General features: G+C 45.8%; 1 protein-coding gene across 4 annotated transcripts in view; it reads right to left on the bottom strand.

Annotated features, from left to right (window-relative positions):
* LOC135259941 (lysine-specific demethylase 4C-like) overlaps positions 1-23,495 on the bottom strand; it is a 128,263-nt gene that overhangs the window by 3,637 nt on the left and 101,131 nt on the right. For 2 of the 4 annotated variants that reach the window (XM_064344906.1, XM_064344902.1), the window contains exons 15-18: positions 15,169-15,357; positions 14,258-14,428; positions 6,316-6,435; positions 26-118 (exon numbers count right to left, since the gene is read on the bottom strand). In XM_064344906.1, coding sequence (XP_064200976.1) covers positions 26-118; positions 6,316-6,435; positions 14,258-14,428; positions 15,169-15,357 — 573 coding nt within the window. Of the gene's footprint in view, positions 1-5; positions 119-6,315; positions 6,436-14,257; positions 14,429-15,168; positions 15,358-23,495 lie in introns of all 4 variants that reach the window. The other 2 variants (XM_064344904.1, XM_064344905.1) reach the window with 2 other exon arrangements.

The following is a 23,495-nucleotide window of genomic DNA, read 5'->3' as shown; positions in this document are numbered from 1 at the left end:
CTTACTGTTTTTACTAGATACTTACAAGACGTCCTTTCACTTTCTTGGGCAGCTCTTCCTCCAGAGTGTACACATCCTCCCTCTTTGCCAAGAGTTGGGAACCATCTTCAAATTCCACCTTAAAGAAAGGTAAAAAAACAAAAGGAATAATATAGCAGTGTGCAGTGAACTGAATGTTGTGTCAAGGATGAGAAAAGCCACCTGTGTGTGCGAGTGTTTTTTTTTCAATCAGTGCTGATATCATGAATATTTCTTGACCTTAATACCATACCAGTAAATAATAGTTCTCGCAGACAAAGCGAAAATTGATTATCTTTCCATAGTGCGAGATCTTTCACAGCAGTAAAAAGTTGCAGAACTCTTTACCGCATAAAAAAAAAAAGTTCAAAGAGGCAGGTATGCTTAGCGCTCTCATTCAATCAGACACAGACAGACCATGGAGTCAATATCTTGATGAAAAATCATCTTCGCTGAGTGCGGCATCTGACAGCCCCCGCGCTGCCTGTTGCCACGGTGAGAAGGAGCGACTTCATTGTGAAACAGAGCCAGATTAACCTGGAAGGGTTTGATTGGTTTTTGATCGAATCGCGTTCATCCTTAACGTGGCTCAGCGGCTTTGGCCCAATCCCGTGGACAGGCCCTGTAAAAGGCAACCGGTTAGCGCTGTCTCACGATCTTGGAAAAATAAAAATAAAAAAGAAATGAAACCGGAATCTGCCTTCAAACCGAACTCTGCGTTTTAACGCAAATACTTCCACAGGCACCTGAATATTCTGCGACTGGTGCACAGTTCAGGAAACCGATGCACGTACTTGGAAAAAAATGACATCAGGAAAACTCTACGCGGCATCATAAGCAGAATGGAGCACGTTCATCTGTCCATTGAAACACATAAAGGAAGTAATGGAGTATGGGGTACCAGGAGCCTGTCTCTTGAAAGCTGGCTGGCTGTGGCTCAATGTGTATTCCTTCTCAGCACGCACATCTATACAGTATGTATTCAGTGAGCTCCACAATGTTTGGAACAAAGACATTTTTTTTTTCATGATCTGGCTCTGTACACCACAATTTTAGATTTGTAATCAAATAATTCATATGTGGTTATAATGCATATTCTCAGCTTTTATTAAAGGGAATTTGTATGTAGAAACCATTCTTATACAGCACTTCTTATACACATAGCCTTCCCATATATATATATATATATATATGCCAGATTCTATTTTAAATCTTCCATTATCTTCAGAGAAAAATTGAGTGAAATGAGGACTTCAGAAAACGGAGGAACCGAGTCGGAGAATATAACACTTTTTATATGGAGATCTCACACTGAGATATAAAACCTCCTGCAACTGAGACCTAGAATACATACACACTATACACACACACACACACACACACACACACACACACACACAAGCACAAACTCAAGACATCTGCTAAATGAAAAACACGCTGAACACACTGTGCTGTTTATTCCTGCTCATCATCGTGCCGTTCACACACACACACACACACACACGCGCGCGCGCGCTCGCTTCACGCTCTCCCACAGCGCTTCGCCTGTCACGAAAAGGCCTTTCGGAACTCGCCGTTTCTCCCGCCGCGACACGGCCGACCGTTAAAACTCATAAAGCAGCGGTTCTGCGTCAGACGCAGCCTCTCCCGTCCGCTCTGTCCCACAGCGGGTTTCATTTCCCTTCCTTTAAGGGGGCTTGGGGGGGGGGGGGCATCCCAACAGTACACAAATGTCATCTTCTGCAGTTTTGTGAACCAATACACACTCCATAGCACATCTTCGGAACCAGGCTGCAGTGCAAAACTAGCTGTTAACAGCAGCTACCGACTGAGTAATACAGCAGTTTGCAGTTGTTTTCATTTATATTTATTAACTGTGGTAAATCATATAAATAATATGATCTTAGCACATTCTACGCATGCTGTTCAATAACTTATGTCATGATACGTTTTCAAGGTAATCTAGGAATCACCAGCACAGCATAGTGGTGTCTCATCTACTTCTATATCAATGGCCCCAGCAGGGCTACCCTCATGTGTGCACACCTCTCCCAGCTTCAATGACATTTTTCAGTTTTGTTTGTGTGATGTCAGGACAGAGCGGGGTGGGGGGGGTTGGGGGTGGAGCTCAGAACATTTTGAATCCACTTTGCCTTTCGACTTGTCAACACTGCTCTCAACCTCCACTCCAATCAGGAGGCATATAAACGGCCTCCTTCTGTTGGACAAAACATTCCATAGACGGATGGTCACACGACTCCTCCAGCCAATAAGGTTCCTGCCATTCTGTACAGTGCTCTTTTGCACTTGAAATATACAGATGATACAAAGGGTGATCATAATGACTTGTAAAATGAAACTCTGTGTCCAAGGTCATTTCCAGTGGCCTTTAATAGCGAAATACTTCCACAAAACAGGTGATGAACCTGCACTTTAGAGTACATTTCAGTTTAATCCCTGGTGAAAAAGAGAAACGCTGGGTGGTGTTCCTGAGCCACCATTACCCGAACGCACGCGTGCGGAGCGGGGCGGAGCGGTGATTCTGTGTGGCGGCGGAGCAGAGCGGGGTCGCGGAAGGACAAAGATTGTTCCGGCTCATCGTGAGCACCGCCGCATAAACAGACGCACTTAAAAAAGGCTCACGACAGAGCGCTCCCGTTCTGAAGGAGCTTCAAAAGAACCCGTCCGAAATCTGTGCCCACAGGAGGGGGGGGGACGCCAGTGCTCGGGGCCCGGTAATCACAGTTCATTAACCTGGCACACTGCCAGCATGGATGGCCACTTGAGTCAGCTAGCGGCTAGTCCGAATATAGCCGCTCTTCGCTCTTCATTCAGAACACGCTGTACCTCGAGCGCGCTCGCACTGATAAGTGGGCACTTCGCCACACTTATCGATGGAAACTAGGGAGGAAAATCAAGGCCCACGCAGAGCTCTGTCGGTCACATTTATATGCTAACATTGGCAGGATGTGAATTACATAAATAGGCAATCCTTACACGTACCCAACTCACACGCATTTCAGGTACCCGTGAGAAGCAACATCGGCATGTTTGCGAAAGGGTGTGAAGACAGCGGTGGCCGCTGGTAAAAGCAGTCTTGTTCATAAAATGCTTCAGTTTGTTTTAGAGGTGAGTCCGGTTGGCGGTGTTTGACAAACGCCGTGGCAACCAGAACCACGGTTTGAAGCTGCTATTGAGTTGAGTTGAAGAGCCTTCGGGAGTTGCTGACTGGGATTTTTTTTTCTTTCCTTTTTTTTTGCCGCTTATCGCCTTCTGCTTTGAAGGTCTTGACATTTTCTCTCCCCAATTCTGTCTTTTTTAAACAAGGTTCCTGTTGTACCTCAAGTGTGTGAGGATGAATGTAAGGAGGATGGAGTACAAGGTCCACAGAAAAAAAAAAACATGAACCTGAACCTGAACCTCCTAAAGAAGCACACATGCTCATTTGTACAGTATAATAAGCCTGTGTCAGGATATGAATGAGTCTATTAATAAAGTTTTTATTCTTGAAACATAACTGAAGTTCAAACTTCTGCAATGCCACCTATTTTAATGGATGGATGACATAGACAATACACAAATTAACATTCACCTCTATAAATAATTTCCACCTTTGCCCATTTGTCGATATTATGATTTCGGCATTCTTCCTATTTTGATCTCCAGTGATATCCCGTGACAGGAGAAATAAGATGAAGCCTCTCCAACTGACTTCTTTTTGGAGGCTGTATACATATTTCCCTTAGACTAAACAAACATTTGACATTTTCCTCAGTGGGGGTTCAGTTGGGATATTTGTATTTGATATTTTACATTGTACACAAATCGCATAAACCACGTGATTCCACCCCCCCCACATTCTGGAATATCGTTAAAGCCTGCATTCGATGACCGGATGACTCTTCGATATGCACTCGATGACTCTCACGGAAGGAGGGCGGTGTCAGTAAGCACTGGTAGGGCTCAGGGGGGCGCGAGTGCAACTTTTGGAATGCGAATGGCACCCGGCCTGGTACAAGGGGGACGCCACAGGCCCCGCTCGATTCCAAAGCAATCTCGAAATGTTTGTCTCCCGATTCTCCGAACTGAACTTCTCGCACCGGAGGAATTACACGCCCTCCCCACAAGGTTCCACTCAGGAAGCCACAGCGTCCATATTAGCTTGTTTTTCGTTGCATTTTTCTCAAGGAACTTTTGTCTGGTTCTGGTTGGACGTGGGTTCGCTTGCAGTTCAGAGCCTTCGTCCTGGAGACAAAGCGCGACGGCGAGAGCAAATCCCGAGCCAGAATGTAACCAATATGTTCTTCCCCTCAGTGGTTGGGGGAAAACATTGCACTTTGTTGAACTTCAGTTTTCTTCTTCGCTGTAATTCTTTGACGTCAGCTCGGTTACCTCCGACTATTGTGTTTGGATGTTTAATGTTGCCGTGACCTCAGTCACCAGAGTGGATGCAGAGGACAACTCAACAGAAATAAACACACATAAATATACAGTTCCAAAGCAACGGCTTCCAACCGGGCAACCAGGTCAAGGCTCGGAGTGGTTTTAAAAAGCCATTTTACGAAACAGAAAATCTTGAATGACTGAACTCAAACTGTTGCCATTCATTGTCTCCAGGTCAGTTTTTATGGATATTTCCAAGCACGAACAAGGCAGAATGAACTGTGGAATTGCTATTTTTTCAACCACGAGACCTTTCAGCGCAGTCAGTCACACTAAAACAAAAAAGAAGGAAAACAGCCAGGTCATTCATATAAATGTAATGTTTTGCTTAAAGACATAAACTACAGCGCAGTACACTAGATCACATAAATAAGATAATCATGTTATGTTTTTATATTGTTAGTAGTCAGCTGTGTCAAAGCTCAATAGCATTACAAGGAAAAAGTAATGTAAGTCTAAATGTTACAGGATCCAGAGAAGGTCCACAGAGTCTTAAAGCCACACGTGTATTGGGTGCACATTGATACAACTGCTGTGTTTGCTGCAATACCCTCTACATATGACATATACCGTATATTCAAAGTAAACAACTGTTGGATCTGTGGTTGGGTTTTTAAAATATAGGCCTTTTGGTTGTCCTGAGAGAGTAGTTCAGGATTTCCAATAATAGCCTCTGAATGAAGAAAGAAGCATTTTATTGGTTTAGAGAGAACGCCCCAGATAGGGGAACCATTCAGTTGAAGCCTTCATCAAAAATACTGTTTATTTTACTACACAGCACTGGAAATCAGAGCTTTGTTATTCCTCAGAGAAAAATACAGCTTTTCAAAATAATAAATTAATAACGCACACACACACACACACATATGTATGTATTGTATGTATTTTTTAAAACTCAGGGACTTGCATGCTACAAACAGGCATGAATTTAATGGGCCACAATGGGTAGGTGTAGAGACGAGAACACCTTTTAAAATGCTGATAGATGAATTCTAGAATAGGCTTTTAAGCAATAGCTCTCAGAATCTCACCACGTCAAGTCATTCTGCTTCAAAACACTCAACGCACAATTAAACACTATGGAGTGGAGGAAGGAGGAGGAAGAAGAACAAGAAGAAGAAGAAGAGCAGCTTTCAGGCTTGTGAATCAGAAGGAAGTGGGAGAGCAGGTCTGGACCTTCTGCCGTTCCCACATCACGGGCTGGGTTTAATAATTGAACACCGGTGTTTTAATATTTGAAACTGTATTCCGTCTCGCAGAAAAGTGCTGTTGTCTCCTGCATTTTCCCTCCCATCTTCAGTAACTCCTTGTTGACCGGGTCTCCATCAGGATCTGACACACTGTGGAGGACTGGTTCTTACCCCGGGTAAAGCCAGTCTCCGGCTGCTGGAGCGGTTTTCGCGACGCGCGCATACTGTTCCCGCAGCCTCACATACGACAGCACAACGCTCTCATTATGCAGGCGCTCTCCTGCTAAGCCCGGCTAATTAGCTAACGTGAAGGAGCGAGAGGGCATGCTCACCAGTTACGTGAGCAACTGTGAAGCGCGCCAGGCTAACGACACTCCTAGCCTAGCCCAGAGACAAGGTTGTTAAAAGCGCTAATGCGGGCTAACCGCGAGCCGTCTCTTCGCAAAAACGCAGCCCCTTCCTCCCAGTTTCTGTCTTGCGTGGCAATTAACAGCGTTACTGTTGCCCCGGCAACAGCCAGGCAATAAAGCGTCAAAGGAACTGGCCCCGCTGAAGCCCGGGAGCGTTTACATCACGGAGTATCGTGTTCGTTTAGCGGACGCCCTTACCCACAGTGACTCGCGGCGTACGTGTCTCGTGAGCGTAAAACCGCGGGCGGACTCACCTGGTACATGTAAGAGGTGTTGGACCCCAGGTACTTGGCCTCGTAGAAGAGGCCGTCGGGCCACTTGACCTGCACGACCTCCCCGACCTCGGGCGGGCCCAGGCGGACGCAGTCCCTGCTCTGCAACACAGAGGGTGAGATGTGCTTTAGTCTGATTGGCCGCAGAGAGCGAGAGGCGCTGGATTTGATTGGCTGAAACGGGCTCGGGCGGGCCCAGGCGGACGCAGTCCCTGCTCTGCAACACAGAGGGTGAGATGTGCTTTAGTCTGATTGCCGCAGAGAGCGAGAGGCGCTGGATTTGATTGGCTGAAACGGGCTCCGCCCAAGCCTGCAGAGCAGGCCTGAGGCTCAGGACCGCGAGACTCCGCCCCTGTGTCAACCCTCACATACTCTCTACGGGTAAATCAACAGCCTATCCAGGGTTTTATTCTTTCACTGTTTAGGTCTTTTTGTGAAAGTCGCAATATTGGTAAATAAGCAACACTACGCCACCACCCATAAGAAAAGACGATATATTGAAAATATATTACAAAGAACGACATACGTATTTTCAGATTATTTCAGCTTTCTGATTGCTGCGTTGTTATGCACACACGGCATTCACATTAAACAGAATCACAGCTCAGCAGCAACAAAAGTCTATTCGCTAAAAAAAAAAATCATCCCGCTCTCATTTCCCTCTGCAATGGAGCTGTGGATATTTCGATGGAAGGAGCACATTTAGTTTCAAACACGACTTTCGGTTTTACATCCAGAGTAAAATTTTAGACACCTTTTTACAATTTCTGTGTGAATTCAATGATTGTAATTGCTGCTTAATTGCGCTAATGTTTTTGTTGGCTCGGAGTGCTCACAATTAAGATGATTCGATCGTCATTAGACAACACAGACTCCTGGCAATTATGCACCATTTTGTGGCAGGGAGATATGGTCCGTTAGTTAACATGACGTGCTCCCTGTGCTGAGTTTAAATCGCGGCAGTCAAGAAGCTTTGTGTCTTAATCACCATGTTCATGGCGAGGGTGTCGATGACGGTGATGGGCCTTCGAGAGAAAAACGTGTTCCAGCACACTTCTGTCTGGAGTGGCATTTGCCTTGCATCCGACTGAGAGCACGTGTGTGTGTGTGCGTGTGTGTGTGTGTGTTTGCGTGCGTGCGTGCATGTGTGTGTGTGTGTATGTGTGTGCCACTCCAAACATGGAAAATAAGTCCACGTAGAGGAGCATACGGTTGAGACTTGTAAAATTATCCAGCCAAGTTTAAAAATGTGTTCAGATCATTACAAATGAATCACTCTTATTTCCAACAGAAATTCTTGTAAAACGGGCTGTTGTAAGGGCCATGATTAACTGAGGGAAGACTAATATTGCACTCTGCTCTTTCAACATCAGTCTTAATTAATAATGCATCTGAGTATCTAAAAAATTAACAGCTACAGCAAAATGAAATTAAATGCAACATTTAATGAAGATTTCTCTTCTCACTCATCTTTCCAACACACAGCTTAAAACACGCTGAACATTTGTTTATTTGGTTTCCTTCAATCAACTAAATGCTAAATTGGTGTGCTATGTAGCAAACAAGTTCAACTGATATGTTAGACTGGTGAGATCCAAAAAATGAAAACATGCATGCACCCATGCACACACACGCACACACATACACACACACACACACACACACACACACACACACACACACTCACACATGGGTGGGCTGTATCAATCTTCCAGTTGTTTGGTCCATGCACGCCTCCAGCTATTGTTACAATCATTTGCATCAATAACTGCAATTCAAGAGAAATGTGGAGGTGACAGCACATCCAGAACGATCAGCACGGCCTGACTAGACCTAATCCATACATAAGATGGATATCACGCAACACTTCAATTGCTTTACATAACTTGACATGTACTACTCTGTAACCCTCTTTTGTTTGATCCTCCACCGGGCATGGAATCACTTTGTTTCCAGTGACAGAACATGCGTACGTAAAGATGGAGGCTACTTTTTTTTTTTTTTGCAGTATTTTTAAATAAACGGCAAATCTCTGGGTTCAGTTATATCTATACAAAAAATAATTTAATGGTTTGGGGGGGAATTAATCCTTTGCTGTTTCTAATACATGGTGAGTGAATGGGGGGGAGAAAGACGAGATTAAACAAAGCACCTTCAGTGGTGGTTTAATGAGTGGCAGAACTGCCCGTGTTTATGATTAAAAATCAGCCGCCTCTCTGCGTCGCGGCCCTTATCTGTGCTGCTAGCGTGTCAGGCTGATAGGGCTCCTGGCCATGGCACCCGATAACAGAAAATAATTAGTTAACATTCGGCTTTCAGCAGATGAAATTTTATTTAAAAAAAAAAAAGAGAGGAAAGATTTTTTGAAAGGAAAGCTCTCGGTGCCGGTTAACAAAAAAAAAAAAAATTAAAATAAATAAATATATCTAGTAGCCTATCAAATGTATTAAAATACATACGTGTGTGCGCGCGACAGAAAATAAATTTTTCTGTACAAGCCCGGTGGTGAGATAAGTACACAAGGCAATCCCTTTTTTGCACCTTGCTGCTTCAAAAGCGAATCTCCCCGGAGCAGGAAAAAGGACGTGGACGCTGAAGTACTGCTTTACGTGAGTCCCAAGGTTAGATTAGTGATTTCATACCCCCCCCCCCCCTTTTTTTTTCTTTTCTTTACACGTTTATTTATTTTTCAGAGCTGCCATACAGTACCATGCGTGAAAAATGTTCCCGGGCGAGCAGGGAAGTCGCACCGCGAGGTTCCGGACCTCATCAGGGAAGCAGAACGGCATTCCCCGCGTGAGAGTAAATCGCTGTTCGGAGTCAGCCGCCCGCATCTGCCGTACGGAGCGGATGCTGTCACGGGCCTCCAGCAGAAGCGACCAATCAGCTGGAGAGCTGGGACCCCGTCAAGTCGCCGCGGCGCTGGGGGGGACTGATGCGCCTTACGCAGAACCTCGGTGCCGAATCCGCTCGATGACGGATCGCTAACTGTCGCCGTTCTAGCATAGCGGTCTGATGCGCGTGGGGGCTACCTCTGATAATGTAGCGTCCGGAGGAAAATAAGTATTTAAATGCGTAATGAAAGAACAGTGCGGCCTGTCGGGCTGTCAGACCGAGCACGCGGGCACCAGGGCCTGTACGGGACGACTGCCGTCGAGAGCACAAACTAAAGTAAAATAATAATTAATAAAATAATAACACCGCTGAAGGTTGTGATGTCGAGTAGCATATTATCACTCAAGAGTCCTCAAAGACACAAACCACACATAAAAACAATGATGTAAGAGCAGCTACTATGACAACATGAAGAGATAAAAAAAATACCTGTTTGTAAAACAATGAATAAAAAAAAACTTGCATAACGTATGTATAGGCCCACGTCACATATAAAATCGTCTACTCCTTTTTATGCTAAGTATTCAATTTTGTTTGAATTTAAAATGTGCATAATTGTTAACAATGTCTGTTTCCATTTGGGATTTACATCACTGAAGTTTTATTTATTTATTTATTTATTTACTTTGTTGTAATTGGTGGGATAAATGCGTATTCTTATCAGCTGGTCAGACAGATGCGTTATATGCCATCAGAGTTTGTGGATTTGTCGTACCTAAGTTTAACTGAAAAGCGCGCATCGCCTTACTCTGCTGACGCGTCTACACGCGCGCGGTCTGGCAGTGCGTTGTGTATTCTCTCCGGCTAGCTGTCACTAAAGCCGGATTGTCTGAGAATATTACTCCGCTTTTAGCTCCTGTCCCCGGCTCCCTGTCGAGTGCTCCCTGGGAAAAAAAAAAATTCAAACGTTTCCGTTGCTTACTTTAAACACCCAGAATGGATTACCTCCAAAACTACACCACGCAGCTCTTATCTCCGCGTGCACCTTCCCCGCTGTCAGTGTTTCTGGGGTCTGGGACTCGTTCCCCGCACCTCCACATTCCAGGCGGGGAACTCGGAAGGGAGAGATAGCGCGTTCCGATCCCGTGCGGAATCATCTTCCCGTTCGTGTCAGATCTTAACAGCAGTTAACCGTTTGAAAGAGCCCAGAGAATGCCCCTTTTTTTTTTTTTTTTTTGTATTTTTGTAAACGCATTTCCATCATTTGCCATTTCCCCAAATCGCAATTTATTTCACGTTTTCACAGCTTAGGCCACATTAACTGCTCTGAAATGCTGCTGAAAGGAAAGCGGAGAATTTTATCTTCAAGGTGCAGGTGTTGGGAACAATATCAACAGTAACAGATAAAAGGAAGAAGCTACATAAACTTCATGCACACTTGAGAGAATCAGAATCAGAATCACGTCCCTTTACTCGTCTACTCCAGCCTGCTGTTGCATAATAATAATAGTAATAATAATAATAATAACAACAACAACATACACCCAAAGGCCAGGATTCAATCAACATTTGTACTTAACTTCGGCTCCTACGTGAACACCTTCATTTGGCTCCAACTTCAACACTTTTGTTCTTCACACACAGTACATCTGTATGTATGTGCATGCACACTGCACACGCCACAAAAGATGCACCAGCTATCCAGACACATACTTGTCTAAGAACGCTCAGCTTCGTTTACTGCTACGGTCACAAATTTCAGCAGTCAAACCTTTGCGAACGACACTCCCAGGTTTCTAACGGCGGGGGTGGAGGTGGGGGGGGGGATAGTTGGCAGGAGGGAAGACTGCAGAGGCTCAGAAAGATCCGGAGCCTTCGGTGACATCAGACAGGACAGGTGCCAGAGGGAGTTATTTTCCTGAGGCGCGGTGCGGAGGGCGGGGGGGGGGCGGAGGTGTTCCGCAGAGATTAAAGTAATTAGGCTGTGAGGAGAGGCGCTGTCTCTCACATCATTCAGGGGGTTATGAATTGACAGGGAATCTGCCGGGGTGAGTGATGGGAGTTTTCGGCTGACCATGGGTGAAGGGCGATAAGGAGGATGATGAGGTGGGGGGGGCGGGGGGGCTAAAGTCAAATTAATGCAGATCCCCCGCGTTCTGCAGACGCTGCATTTCATTTCTTTTTTTTTATTTAAATTTTTTTTTTTGAAAGGGCCTGGCAAGGAATAAAACCGAGATAAATATTCATTTTAAAAAATCCAAAACTTTGTTTGGTGCGACCGTACGCTTTAAAAAAAGGGGGCGAAACAGGAGACTTGGGGTTGCACTGAAGTCCTCGCCAAGTCTGCCGTTAAACCACACAGAAGGACATCGGCGGTAACGGCATGGGGATCTGATCCCCCTAAAATCTACCCTGCGCCTCCCAATTCTGCTCAGAAGCCATTCTTTATTTAACGCCACAGCCCACAGACAGCGCCCTTTGATCAGTGTGTCAGACCGAATTATGTTATTTTCTGGATTGAACTTTTGCCGGTATATACAGAGGAGCGTTCTTTCTCATGGGAAAACGGTCCACGGGGTGTGACACCGTCTCAGTCAGGACACGGGATAATTGTAGCAACACCGGGGACACAAAAGCTCGCAGACTCAACGCTGATCCTTGCCGGGATGCCGGAGGGGATTAACACTAGAACATCTTACTTAACGCTCTCTCGGAGTTCTGATCCTCAGATCTAGCGCTTAATAGATCATGACACAGCCCCAAGTGCTCGAACCACAAACTATCTGAACTTAGCAGTTTTATGTTGAAATACCAGGCGCACGTTCCTAAACTGGAGTCTACAGAGTGCAGTTTACTGCAGTGAAATGTGCTGTGCAGCTGTGCTCGAGGAACGGGGAGGTTTGTGCTTTTTCTCACCGTGTCAGCAAACAGATGGCTGTTTCTGGAAAATAAGTGGATTTTTATAAAAAAAAAAAAAAAACCCCGAAAAGCACAAAGGATGAATTATAATCTAAACTGCTTGAATAAATATGAAAAATGAACTGAAAATGTGTAGTGCTACAACATATATATATATATATATATATATATATATATATATAAATAAAACACCACCCTGGAGAGTGACTGGGTGTTCCCCCCCCCTCCATTTTGACAGGCTATGGCGCACAGTGCTCACTGAAGGCCCTCACGCACACGGAGCTGTTTGTCCTCGGATACCTGCCAGACGATCCAAACAGGATCCCAATCACAGGAACAGCAAAGCAGCCGATTTCACACCTCAGACAAACAAAGATCAGATGGTGTATGGCAGCCATACAGAGAGAAATCACCCCTCCCTACCTCCCCCCCGACACGGGAGCGGAGCGGCCTCGTCTACACGCCCGGGACGCCTGAACCGGCTGACCGGGGTTTAGCTCTATCTCCCCCCATTTTCCCTGCCCCGCCGAAACGGCGCTGTTTTTGGCTGCGGGCGCACAGCAAACCCACACAGGAAAGGGAGCGGGAGGACAATGGAGCGACTGCTGAGATGAAACGTCAGTGGGGAGAAACTTCCCCCCCACCCCCCTCAAAAAAAACAAAAACAATACCCGACTCTCTCTGTCAACTCAGCATCAAATACGATGTTTATACAGTAACCAAACAATCTACCCACATCAATTACCCTGTGACACTGGATTCAACTCATGATCCTGTACGCAAGGGTATAATTCATGTAAGGCGGAGCCTCGGTTCTTTGGCCCCTCCCTCATTTCCCTTAGGCCAATCAGAGTGGTCGCCACTTTTGACAGAAGAGGGCTGACATGGAAGGGCTGGAAGTGCTTTCTGAACAATTCGCAGGCAGCCTTTTTCGAATGGGGGAAAGTTCCGGAAGAAGTACCGTGCCAGAGGGCGAGGCCGTGTGACTGCACTGGCTATACTCTGAGAGAGCTAGGGCCAGGGGTGTGACTGTACAAATGACCTTTACTCATCCTTAATCCTGCATCCTGGTGCAGGAGAACGATAACCCTGCTGTACTGCAGTGTGGGCTGGGGGGGGGGGGGGGCAAGGGGGGAGTGGGTGGGTGGGGGCGGGCAGTCAGCACTGGGAACAGAAGTCAATCACAGAAGCCTGACTGACCAATGCACCTGACTGAGAGATAGGCTTTTCATTTCAGGATTAACTATCAACTGCCAATGATTCTTACAGGCATGTCATTTAGTTTCCTGCTTTCTCTATCCCAATCTCTCGCTCTCTCACTTCCCCTCTTTTGCTCTCTCTCTCCTCTCAATATCCAGCTCTATCTCCTGCTCCCTCTCTTTCTCTCTCTCTCTCACACTCTCCTTCTCTCTTTCTCTTAATTAGAAGGTATGGGACTTAAGATCATTTTGGTCCTACAGGAGAAAGAGGCTACAGCAGATGCACAGTTCAGAGCTTTCTGCTCCTCCTGCTTCACATTCTCTCAGTGTTTTTACAGAAATTCTTTAAGAGACACGCTTTCACAGCTGCTTCTTTTGACTCGCACCTGAACCCACCATGAACACTTTCACATACATTTCCCTGAAAAAGAAGGAATTTCTCACGCAAACCCACCTTCTATAAAACGACCTTGGTCTGAAAACAACGATGTACTCTACTGCATGTACTGTACTGTAACAATGACTTGTCTTCAGTGTGTGGGCAAGAAGGATCCCAAAGAAACATAACAGATTCAAAATAGTTTAGAATAAAGAGAAGAGAAGATTACTGGAATAACAAATTGAGACAGTTTTTCAGCTGTTGTTAAAAAGAATAATTCGTTAGGACAGTAAAGCACTTTTTTTATGTGTACGTCTTACTCCTTGTCCTCTGACAGTTATTTTGAAGTCAGTGAAGTGCTAATTCCTTAAATGTTTCATTCACTTTCAATACAGGGCCCACCTGAATTTTTTCAAGAGCACAGTATATTACAAAATCACCTACACGAAGAGATGATGTTTGAAATAAAATAACCACGCTGACCTTGGCTGTATCATAATACTGCAGAGTTCGTGTTTTTTTCTTCTTCTAGTAGGAGAGATCTCAAAACAGCAAACGGCTAAAAAGGGTTGAAAAATTGGGCTCAACCTACCACGATGTCCTCTGGGAAAGTGTCGTTGCTGAAGGAGCCGTCGTCGAACATGACCTCGTAGAAGGTCTGGGACAGGACCTGTGCGACCCGCGAGCTGTAGTAGCGCAGGTTTTTGTGCTTGGCGATGACGGTCTGCCCCACCTCGATGTCCTTCTTGCAAGCTGTGCTCTTCTGGGGAGAGAGAAAAAAACAACATTACATTACAGGCATTTAGCAGGTGCTCTTATCCAGAGCGACTTACACAACATTTACATAGCATTTACATCCATTTATACAGCTGGATATATACTGAAGCAATGCAGGTTAAGTACCTAGCTGAAGGGTACAATGGCAGTGTCCTACCCGGGAATCGAACCTGTGACCTTTAGGTTACAAGACCAGTTCCTTATCCGTTACACAGCACTGCCGCCCTACATCGCGTGACATCACACGTTTTTCCCGCCTTGCATCGGCCTCACAGAACCCCGCCCTAACCAGAGGTGGAAAATGCATCTTCAGAAAGAAAAGGTCCTCCCCAGTGTTCTGTTCCAATCTCCTAGATTTGCTAATTAGCACAACTCTTCAGCCAGGAGGTAGAACGAATTGGTGAAATCTGCTAGCTGAGTTCATGGGTGGAAGAAACGCATGGCTGGACTTCTACTTTATGACCCCTGCACTTTTCTCCTCTGACCATAGCAAGCAAAGACATCATAAAAATGACATTAAGTCTACAGGAACAGACTGCTTTTGGGAAACTGCTGGAACCCATTTTGCTCTTGTTCATCTGGGTAAATTTAGCAATATATTACGCGAGCTAATTTCAGCTAACCCAGGGATGTGGAGTGGCTTCATTCTGGAATGTTCTCCTCAAAGTCGACGGCAGTTTAACTGTCAAAGCTGACATTCCGTGGGCACTGTAGGCGTGGACTTACGGCAGCTGAGCTCCGCAACTGGTGCCTGTGACAAGTGACGAACACCACGTACGGCCAATCGTCCGGCTCCATGGTGACCCCCGCGGCGTGCGCGCACGTCACGTGGAAGGACGTTGGGCACCGCCCACAGGAGCACTGGATGCACGCCCCAGAAACTTTCTTGATTCTCTTACGACAGTAGACACATTTCTGACAGAGAAAGAGAGAGAGAGAAAAAAAAATACATATCCGAATAAAATCCTGGCTCAATTAGAAACATTATTCAATACCATCTCCTGCAAATTGGATTAGATTACTACTGTAGTTGGGGGAGAGATGGGAAAAAAGGTCCAAAAAAGAGGAAATAACATAAGGGGATTTTGCTGTTCATTATCCTTTGTGTGGAAACAGCTTGATTATGACTAATCAACGTTGGCAAGTTTCAAAGTACCGCTGTTCAAATTAATTTCTTCTCTGGGGAACCAGAGTATTTACATCACTGGAACTTTAGCGTTAAAACAAATGATACTCCTCTCCATTACATTACATTCATTTCCCCAGCTAAGCCCTTACAGATGCGCTAGGTAATTGCCTGGTGCGTTTAAGTGCTAATAAATCCGGGTAAGCTATGGGTGTACTATGTGACTGCTGTGTGAGGGGGCTAAATACGGTTCACTTGCCTTGTCTGTCACTAGTTCAGCACAGTCTTTCACAGATTAGCTAGCAGCGTTTTCTAGCACATTCTGTTACACAGTCAAACATGATGCTTATCAGCAGGAACTCACAGACAGAGGGTCTGAGGGGACAGCACAGTCTAAGTCCCAAAGAGGCAAATTATCTTCTCTTTTAAAACACTTTTTATGACATTGCTAGTTTTTATTGGAGCCTCCTTAGCGCGCTGTGTAATTGTGAAACAGATTATTTACTGGTGATGGGACAGTGAGATTTCATGAACCCACAAACACATATATATATATATATGCAGCATCACAGAGTCGCAAACAGCTATAACAGCAGACACAGCAATAGCATGACTTTTATAGGCTTTGCGCTCTTTAATATCCTCTTGTTTCCTCAATGAAAGTCGATCGGTGAGGTTGCCAGATTCCTTCCACAGGACAGCAAACGCTGCTGTTTGTAGAAGCAACGCAGTCCCCTCAGTCTAAACACGCCACTTCCTGCAAGCAAATTCCTTCCTTATATGATGATGGGCTGGGGAGCATAGGCTCATGGGAAGCCCTGCTCACATTTACCTCGTCGAACCAGCGAGAGTGACGAAGCGAAGGCCTCCCTACGTCGCGCGGCGACTGAGCGGCTCGTCGGTCACCGCCGTCCTCGGCGATGACAGCACGCACGCGCCAGACGGGTAAGGGGGGAGACCGACGCGTCTGAGGCCGTTTCAAACGGGGGGGACATTTCGCTCGGGGGGGCGGCTCGACGCTCTCGCGCCAGATCCCATCATTGGGCCGCCGGACGCTCTCGGGGAGCGAAACTAATCTCGGGCTCTTTCCAGAGTGGCACTCCACTCAATATCGCCGCCACAAACCCTGATATCATCACAAGAGGGCCCCGCTTTAAAGCCAAGACGCCAGGTAGCAGGAAATCACACTCGAGTCGCTCAGCTTACTGAAAAGTGCCAGTCTGACGCTGGCATTTTGGGCGAAAACACACCATATTTTTGTTACAAAAAAATTTAATAACAAATAAAAAATATGGCACATTCTATTCTTCAGGAAGCTGTAACAGAAAATTGGGAGATACACATGGCTCATAAGACTGTTATAAGTTTGAACCACATATTCAATTTTTTCAGTACAGGGATAAAGCAGCTTTGAAATCAATACATAACAGCACAACAAACCGTGGCTAGTTTTTATCATATTTACCACCTGCTACCAGTTTACAGGTAATACCATTAAGGCAGTGGTATTCATGCCAGTTAGGCACAGTGATTTTATTTTTCCAGCTATTGCAACTGCAAGTCAATAACAGTAAGTGAAAGTATGTTGAGGGAAGGGAGAGTTCTTGGCATTGTTTCAAACAAACAAAGCTTTTCAGTGAGACAGACAATTCAATACATAAAATATGACAAAGAACACACTGTATGCTTCACACATCCATTTTATTCGGAGTCGTCCGTTATGCTCTCTGGAGAAATTCAGTAATGGAGCTAAAGTTAAATGCAAAAGTATCGGGACAACCGTGGCAAATTTGTTGCTTTTTTCCCTTGCACCATATTTGTATTTCAAATCAAACAACAACTATGAGGCAAAATTCAGCACATCTACATTTATTTCATGACATCTGTTTAACATGTATTGAACTAAGTTACAAAATGCCTTTCAGCGAGTCAAATCCATTGAGTCAAATCATTCAATACCGACCAATGGTGGCATTTCTCTGACCATTGGCGGACGATACGTTTCTGCACGCTACAGCTGTCATTCTGCTGCTGCCGTCCCTGGTGTACATCACCAATGAAGACCAGTGAACCGGGTCCAGGTGCAGCCATACAGGCCCAAGCCTTCACGCCGCCTCCACCGTGGTTGGCAGGTGAAGCAGCATGCCGAGGGCCCAGAGCAGCCCGTCTCTTCCTCCACACTTTCAGCTTTCCATCACTCTCACCAGAGGTTTGCATGTGGAAGTGGAGCCCCTTCAATTAGCCTCTCTCAGTCTTCTGCGTCCTGCGATACTTTCACCCCCACCGTACAGTATGGAGATCATTAGCAATTACTCAAACTGTCAAACTGACAATTTAGGATTTTTTATAATCGTCCTGTCATTTCTAATGTCTTCTTGATGTCTTCCTTGGACGGTCTGACCGCTGGTGATTACTAAGTCCTCCAGCAGCTAGTTTCTTCTTTGGGGCATTCCATACTGGTGACACAAGCGCAACCATTCTGCAGTAGCCCTGACTGATTCTTTCTTTTCTTTCATCATCACAATGGCTTTCTTGGTTGTCATGCTCAGTTCCCCGGCCCTCCTCTGCAGTTTTCTTGCCTTGCCTTTAGCTCATAAAGTTGACTCTACAAACGCTTCCAAAGGATATAAACCATGCCCTGACACTCATAGTTTTATATTTCTGAACAGAGTAATATTGTAAACCTGTGAAATATGAAACAGCTGATGGGCATTTGTCCCAGTACTTATGCTGACTTGGAATAGCAATGAATGGCAATGTTGTAATATATTTCAATGTCTGTTTAAAAAATAAAAAAAAACGAAACAAACGTGAATTTTGCCTCAAAGTCATTGTTTGATACAAATGTAATTAGCACAGAGGAAAAACAATGAATATGACATAACTGTCCCAGTGCTTTTGCATGTTCTTTTTAGCAGCAGTGACTATACAATTGCATACAAAACAGTATGTCGCAGAACTGTAGAGAATGAAAGCCGGTTGTGAATAACGCAAGGGCAAACACAGTAACCAGTTAATTACAACACATCAAATCAATCTGTACTCATTTTCCTCTTGATGATTTGTTTTCTTAATGATTTTTGCTGTTTTCACAAGCGCACTCTTGCAAACAACTCGTACCTTCAAAGTCCATCCATCAGCGTTTGTTTTTGCAGGGTGTTTTATGGACATAAATCAATACCTGCTAAGGTTGTTGGGCCGCTGCTATTTATAGGACCAGAGCCAGGTCAGACTGAAGGGCGGCCGTGATGCCAAGATGGACCTCAGACGAGAAGGCATCAAAAAAGCTGCAAGGCTGCACATCATAGGACCCTACATTACATTCATTTGGCAATATCCTCTTATCCAGAGCGACTTACACTGCAAGACAACGCAAGTCCATCCACCGGAGTGACAAGAATAACATTCCAAAATCTGGCTACCAACATTTCAAGATATGGCTACCAAAATTCCCAGACCCGCTACCAACATTCCTTGGTCAGTTCATGTGACATCACTAAAGCTCTGAAGCAGGGGTCTCAAACTCAAACCCTGAACGGCTACTGTGTCTGCAGGTTTTTGATGTGTTCTATTAGCTAAAGAGCCTGCACACCTTGTTAACAAGGCCTAAATTGGCTGCAAATTGAAAGGAAATTGCAAAAGCCAGCAGAGACTGAAGTCTGAAGTGACTTGTAAGTGAAATATGCTAACTTAGAGTGATCATGTGACACTTTGTTTTTGTTCCTATCCATTTCATGTGATAAACAATGTCACCCTATGGCCATTATGAATCATAATCACTTTTCTAAAAATACAGCACAGCCATGATATGGTTCAGAGAGGAGGTGGTAAAGTCATTCGACATAAACAGCTCATTTCTGTTAGCCAAAGAACTACTAAGACCACAGCACACTTAAATTTCCCAAAATGCACTGTGTGTGCTTTCTGGTGGCAGGTAGAGGACCTGCAACACATTTTTTTAAAAGGTGATGAACCTGACAGCTTCCGTGAGACAGAAGCCGGCTTTGTTAAAGAGAGAAAGCAGTTGGGCTATTCAAAAGATTTCTCAGAAAAAGTAGTTGTGAGGAACAGATTCTCCAGGGCTGGCCTTGGTACATCTCCCCCACCTCTCACGTCGATACGGCGCATAGCTTAATTCTCCTTGAGCCCTTGTGGGTCTTTATTTAAGCTCCAGGTCAACGCTGACTAATTGACTCTGTGCGCTCTCGCATTGACTGATGGCTGAAGATTGACTGCACGCTGCACAGAGGTGAGCAGGAGAGTGCATTCCGTGCTCTTTCAACAAACGCAGGCAAACCGTTCACCCATCAAAATAATCACCGACACTACGAATGCATTATTGAAGAGGAACAGCCAAACATCGCTTCAGTACATTGCTGGTTTATACCTCTCGGGGGATTAGACTACTTTTTACCTTACTTACATAACCCACTCACATACGGAAACCAGTTATAGAATGGACCTTTATTTTTTTGTGATCAATATTTTATTTATTATCAAAATTATGGACGTATACAGAATATAGGATCACTCTTTCAAACAATATAAACAAAACCACAACATAACACAGACATCTCAAACTATGATACAAGCTGACAGGGCCTGCATAGAATCGGCGTTTATCAGAAAATAAAAACTAATAACTAATGCGGTCTGGATTCATCAACTCTTTTCTATTTGTACACTGTATCTTTTTACACAAGGATGCTTCACAGAGGAAACAAAAAGGAGACTTGGGCAACAACCAGGTCTGAATCCCCAAAAGTGAACGATTGAGTCAAGACCTGATAGCGGAATTATTATCCACCGGCACACAAATGAAAAGAGGCGATTCCGTAGAAAAAGAGGAACGCTCAAATCAGGCCGTCCCGCAGTTTTCTATCTGTTACGCGCTCCTGAGCCGGGGGCTTTGTGTTCCCCCCCCCCTCATAAATGCGCTCTTCGGGAGCCAGCGTGTCGCTCGGGCGCTATAATTAATCATCGAGACGCGCGCTGGCACAGCACAGAGACGGGCCCGGCTACCTGGGGGGGGCCAAGAGAACTTTCTGATAAACACCCGACTCTAAATCACTCCGCTCCCTCCAAACCGCACACACGCGGCGGCCCTCTCTCCGAAACAGCCTGTTCCCCCCCCCCGCCCCCCCCCCCACAAAGCCTGGGGTAACCCAAATAACAAGCGTATTAATATTTAGATGTCAACATATGAAGAACATATCACTTAAGATTGTTATTTTTACCCCTAAAGGGCCTGCAGTCCTTTTTCGCTTATTTATTTATTTCATTTTTTTTTTTGGAAAACTCATCTTACAAAGTATAAACCGTCACCCAAGGCCACAGAGAATGAAGCTATAAATCTATCGCCGCGCTCGTGAGAAAAGGGGACATCCTTTACTTTCGCACGGAACGCGTGTCTGTTCATGTGTTTTGTTTTTTTTTGTTGCTGAAGTTGGCGCCTTGTCTCCAGCCAATCGCTGGCTTGCTGGAGACTTCCATCAGAGTAGCCTCTGAGGGCTCGCGCCCCTTTCCTGTCTGGGCCGTCGGTATCCTTTCAGACCAGATGCCCACGCCTCCTTCTGAAGGGGAACCCGGGGAGCCGTGTGGACAAACATCGTTCTCCTTGAAGCCCGCTCCTCTCAGAAACAGCGCTGAATTAAAAAACAAAAACGAAAACGGACTGGAGAAATGCAACTGCTCCGCAAACCCCTCTGAAAAGCAGAAAGCGAGTGACGGATAACGGTTTTGGCCAGACGCGCTAGCCGCACGTGGCGCTAACGCGTGGCCGAGGAGAAGGAGCAGATGTCCTTTATCAGCGCGGAGGACTCTCGTGTTGGAGCCCCACTTAAACTAAAGAGCCACTCAGCGGCGAAGAAGCCGGCGAGCAGGCCCACCGATACAGCGCGTGCGGGCGCAAGCCGTGCGGTCTGAGGGCACTCCTGGACTAAATGGAACCCTTATATCCCACGTACCTGCGTTTGAGCAGGGGCTGCGGGCTCCTGGAGAGCTGCGGCGTCGGCCATTTCTGGCCTGTATCGGCGCTTAAGAGATTCATTCAGGTCCCTGATTGGAAAATCTTCAGTTTCAAAGGCCTAAGCTGGCTGGCGAGTGAAAGGAAATCGCAGCACCCCGCTGCCTCTGTTACCCTCGAGGACTGACGTTTTATATCCGTGTTAAGAGTACAGGCGCTGGGGTTTAACACCTCTGTGTTAATGAGTACAGGCACTGGGGTTTAACACCTCTGTGTTAATGAGTACAGGCACTGGGGTTTAACACCTCTGTGTTAATGAGCAGATTTACTGGAGTTTAACACCTCTGTGTTAATGAGCACAAGCACTGGGGTTTAACACCTCTGTGTTAATGAGTACAGGCACTGGATTTTAACACCTCTGTGTTAATGAGTACAGGCACTGGGGTTTAACACCTCTGTGTTAATGAGTACAGGCACTGGGGTTTAACACCTCTGTGTTAATGAGCACAGGCACTGGAGTTTAACACCTCTGTGTTAATGAGCACATGCACTGGAGTTTAACACCTCTGTGTTAATGAGTACAGGCACTGGATTTTAACACCTCTGTGTTAATGAGTACAGGCACTGGGGTTTAACACCTCTGTGTTAATGAGTACAGGCACTGGGGTTTAACACCTCTGTGTTAATGAGTACAGGCACTGGGGTTTAACACCTCTGTGTTAATGAGCACAGGCACTGGAGTTTAACACCTCTGTGTTAATGAGCACATGCACTGGAGTTTAACACCTCTGTGTTAATGAGTACAGGACTCCTCTTCAGGCTGGCATCCCATTCCCTGTATAAATCGCATGCCTTCATGCATGGGCTCAGATCTTCTCCCCCCCTCCTGTTTCAGGGCCAAAGGCGGCCGTTCCGTAAGGACCTCACACGTCTCATTAACGCCTCCTGCCCGCCATGGCTGCAGGTCTGTGCTCCGAAAAAGTCATAAAATCAACAGCGGTGAAGACAAAGGGAGCCTGAGTCAGCCCCCCCGCCCCAGAAAAAAACGCCAACTCCCGTTTTCCGTGCCAGTGCACTTTGGCTTAAGGGACACAAGCCCTGCCGAGACCTCAGGCTCGCGCTTCCAACTTCTTAAACTTTCAAGGAATCGCACTTAACAAAAAAAAAAAAACGTACAAAAACTTGTAATGACGGTTTACTTGGTTTTTTTTTTTCCTTCAGATTACTACCCACCAGGAGTCCAGCTCCTCTCTCGGCTGAGCAATTTCAGACGCATGGGGGAATTTTCGACATAAAGCAGACATCCAGCACAAGGGCTCCAATTAGTGAAGTATGCATGAGCATAAAGCAGGACCGCGGGACCCCTGAGTTCACACTGCACAGGCTCCCAGCTGATGGCAACCACCGAACAGCGAGTGAATGATTTTGGTCGTGGCATTTTAAGACGCCCACCACCATTCTCCGATACCGCAGTCCCGACTCATAAGAGTTTAGGAGGGTACATTTTTACATCCTAAACTATCAAAAGAGTTCGACCGGCTCTGCTTTTACACGGTTGCAGTTGAAAAATGTGAAGAAACCGGCAGACGCGTAATCAGGCAATCAACGCGTTTCTTCGAGCGAGAGAAGTGGCACAAAGCTGGGTGCAGCTTTCCCATAATGCACCGGCAAGGCGATAGCTGCTACATAAACAGCGTGAATAAAGGTGCGCTTAAAGTCAGTGAGAGAGAAGAGGAGGGAGAAACTCCGGGACATTGAAGGCGGTCTTAAACATGGGCGTGCGTCGCCAATGCAGTTCATTTCAACCACGGGAACTCGCCACGGCGTCACCTTACAAATCCGAGCCAGCGAAGAGCGAAGCTCGCGGTTTGCGTTCACAAAGCTTGTCCTGGCATCGCCACCCGTAGCGGGGGTCCGGCGTGATTAATGTACTCCTTCCTAAATCAGAGGGCGACCTGTTGG

Source organism: Anguilla rostrata, chromosome 7 (genome assembly GCF_018555375.3).
Source record: "Anguilla rostrata isolate EN2019 chromosome 7, ASM1855537v3, whole genome shotgun sequence".
Classification (NCBI taxonomy): Eukaryota; Metazoa; Chordata; class Actinopteri; order Anguilliformes; family Anguillidae; genus Anguilla; species Anguilla rostrata.
The sequence above is the reverse complement of the archived record's forward strand: the minus strand, read 5'-3'. Positions and strand labels throughout refer to the sequence as shown.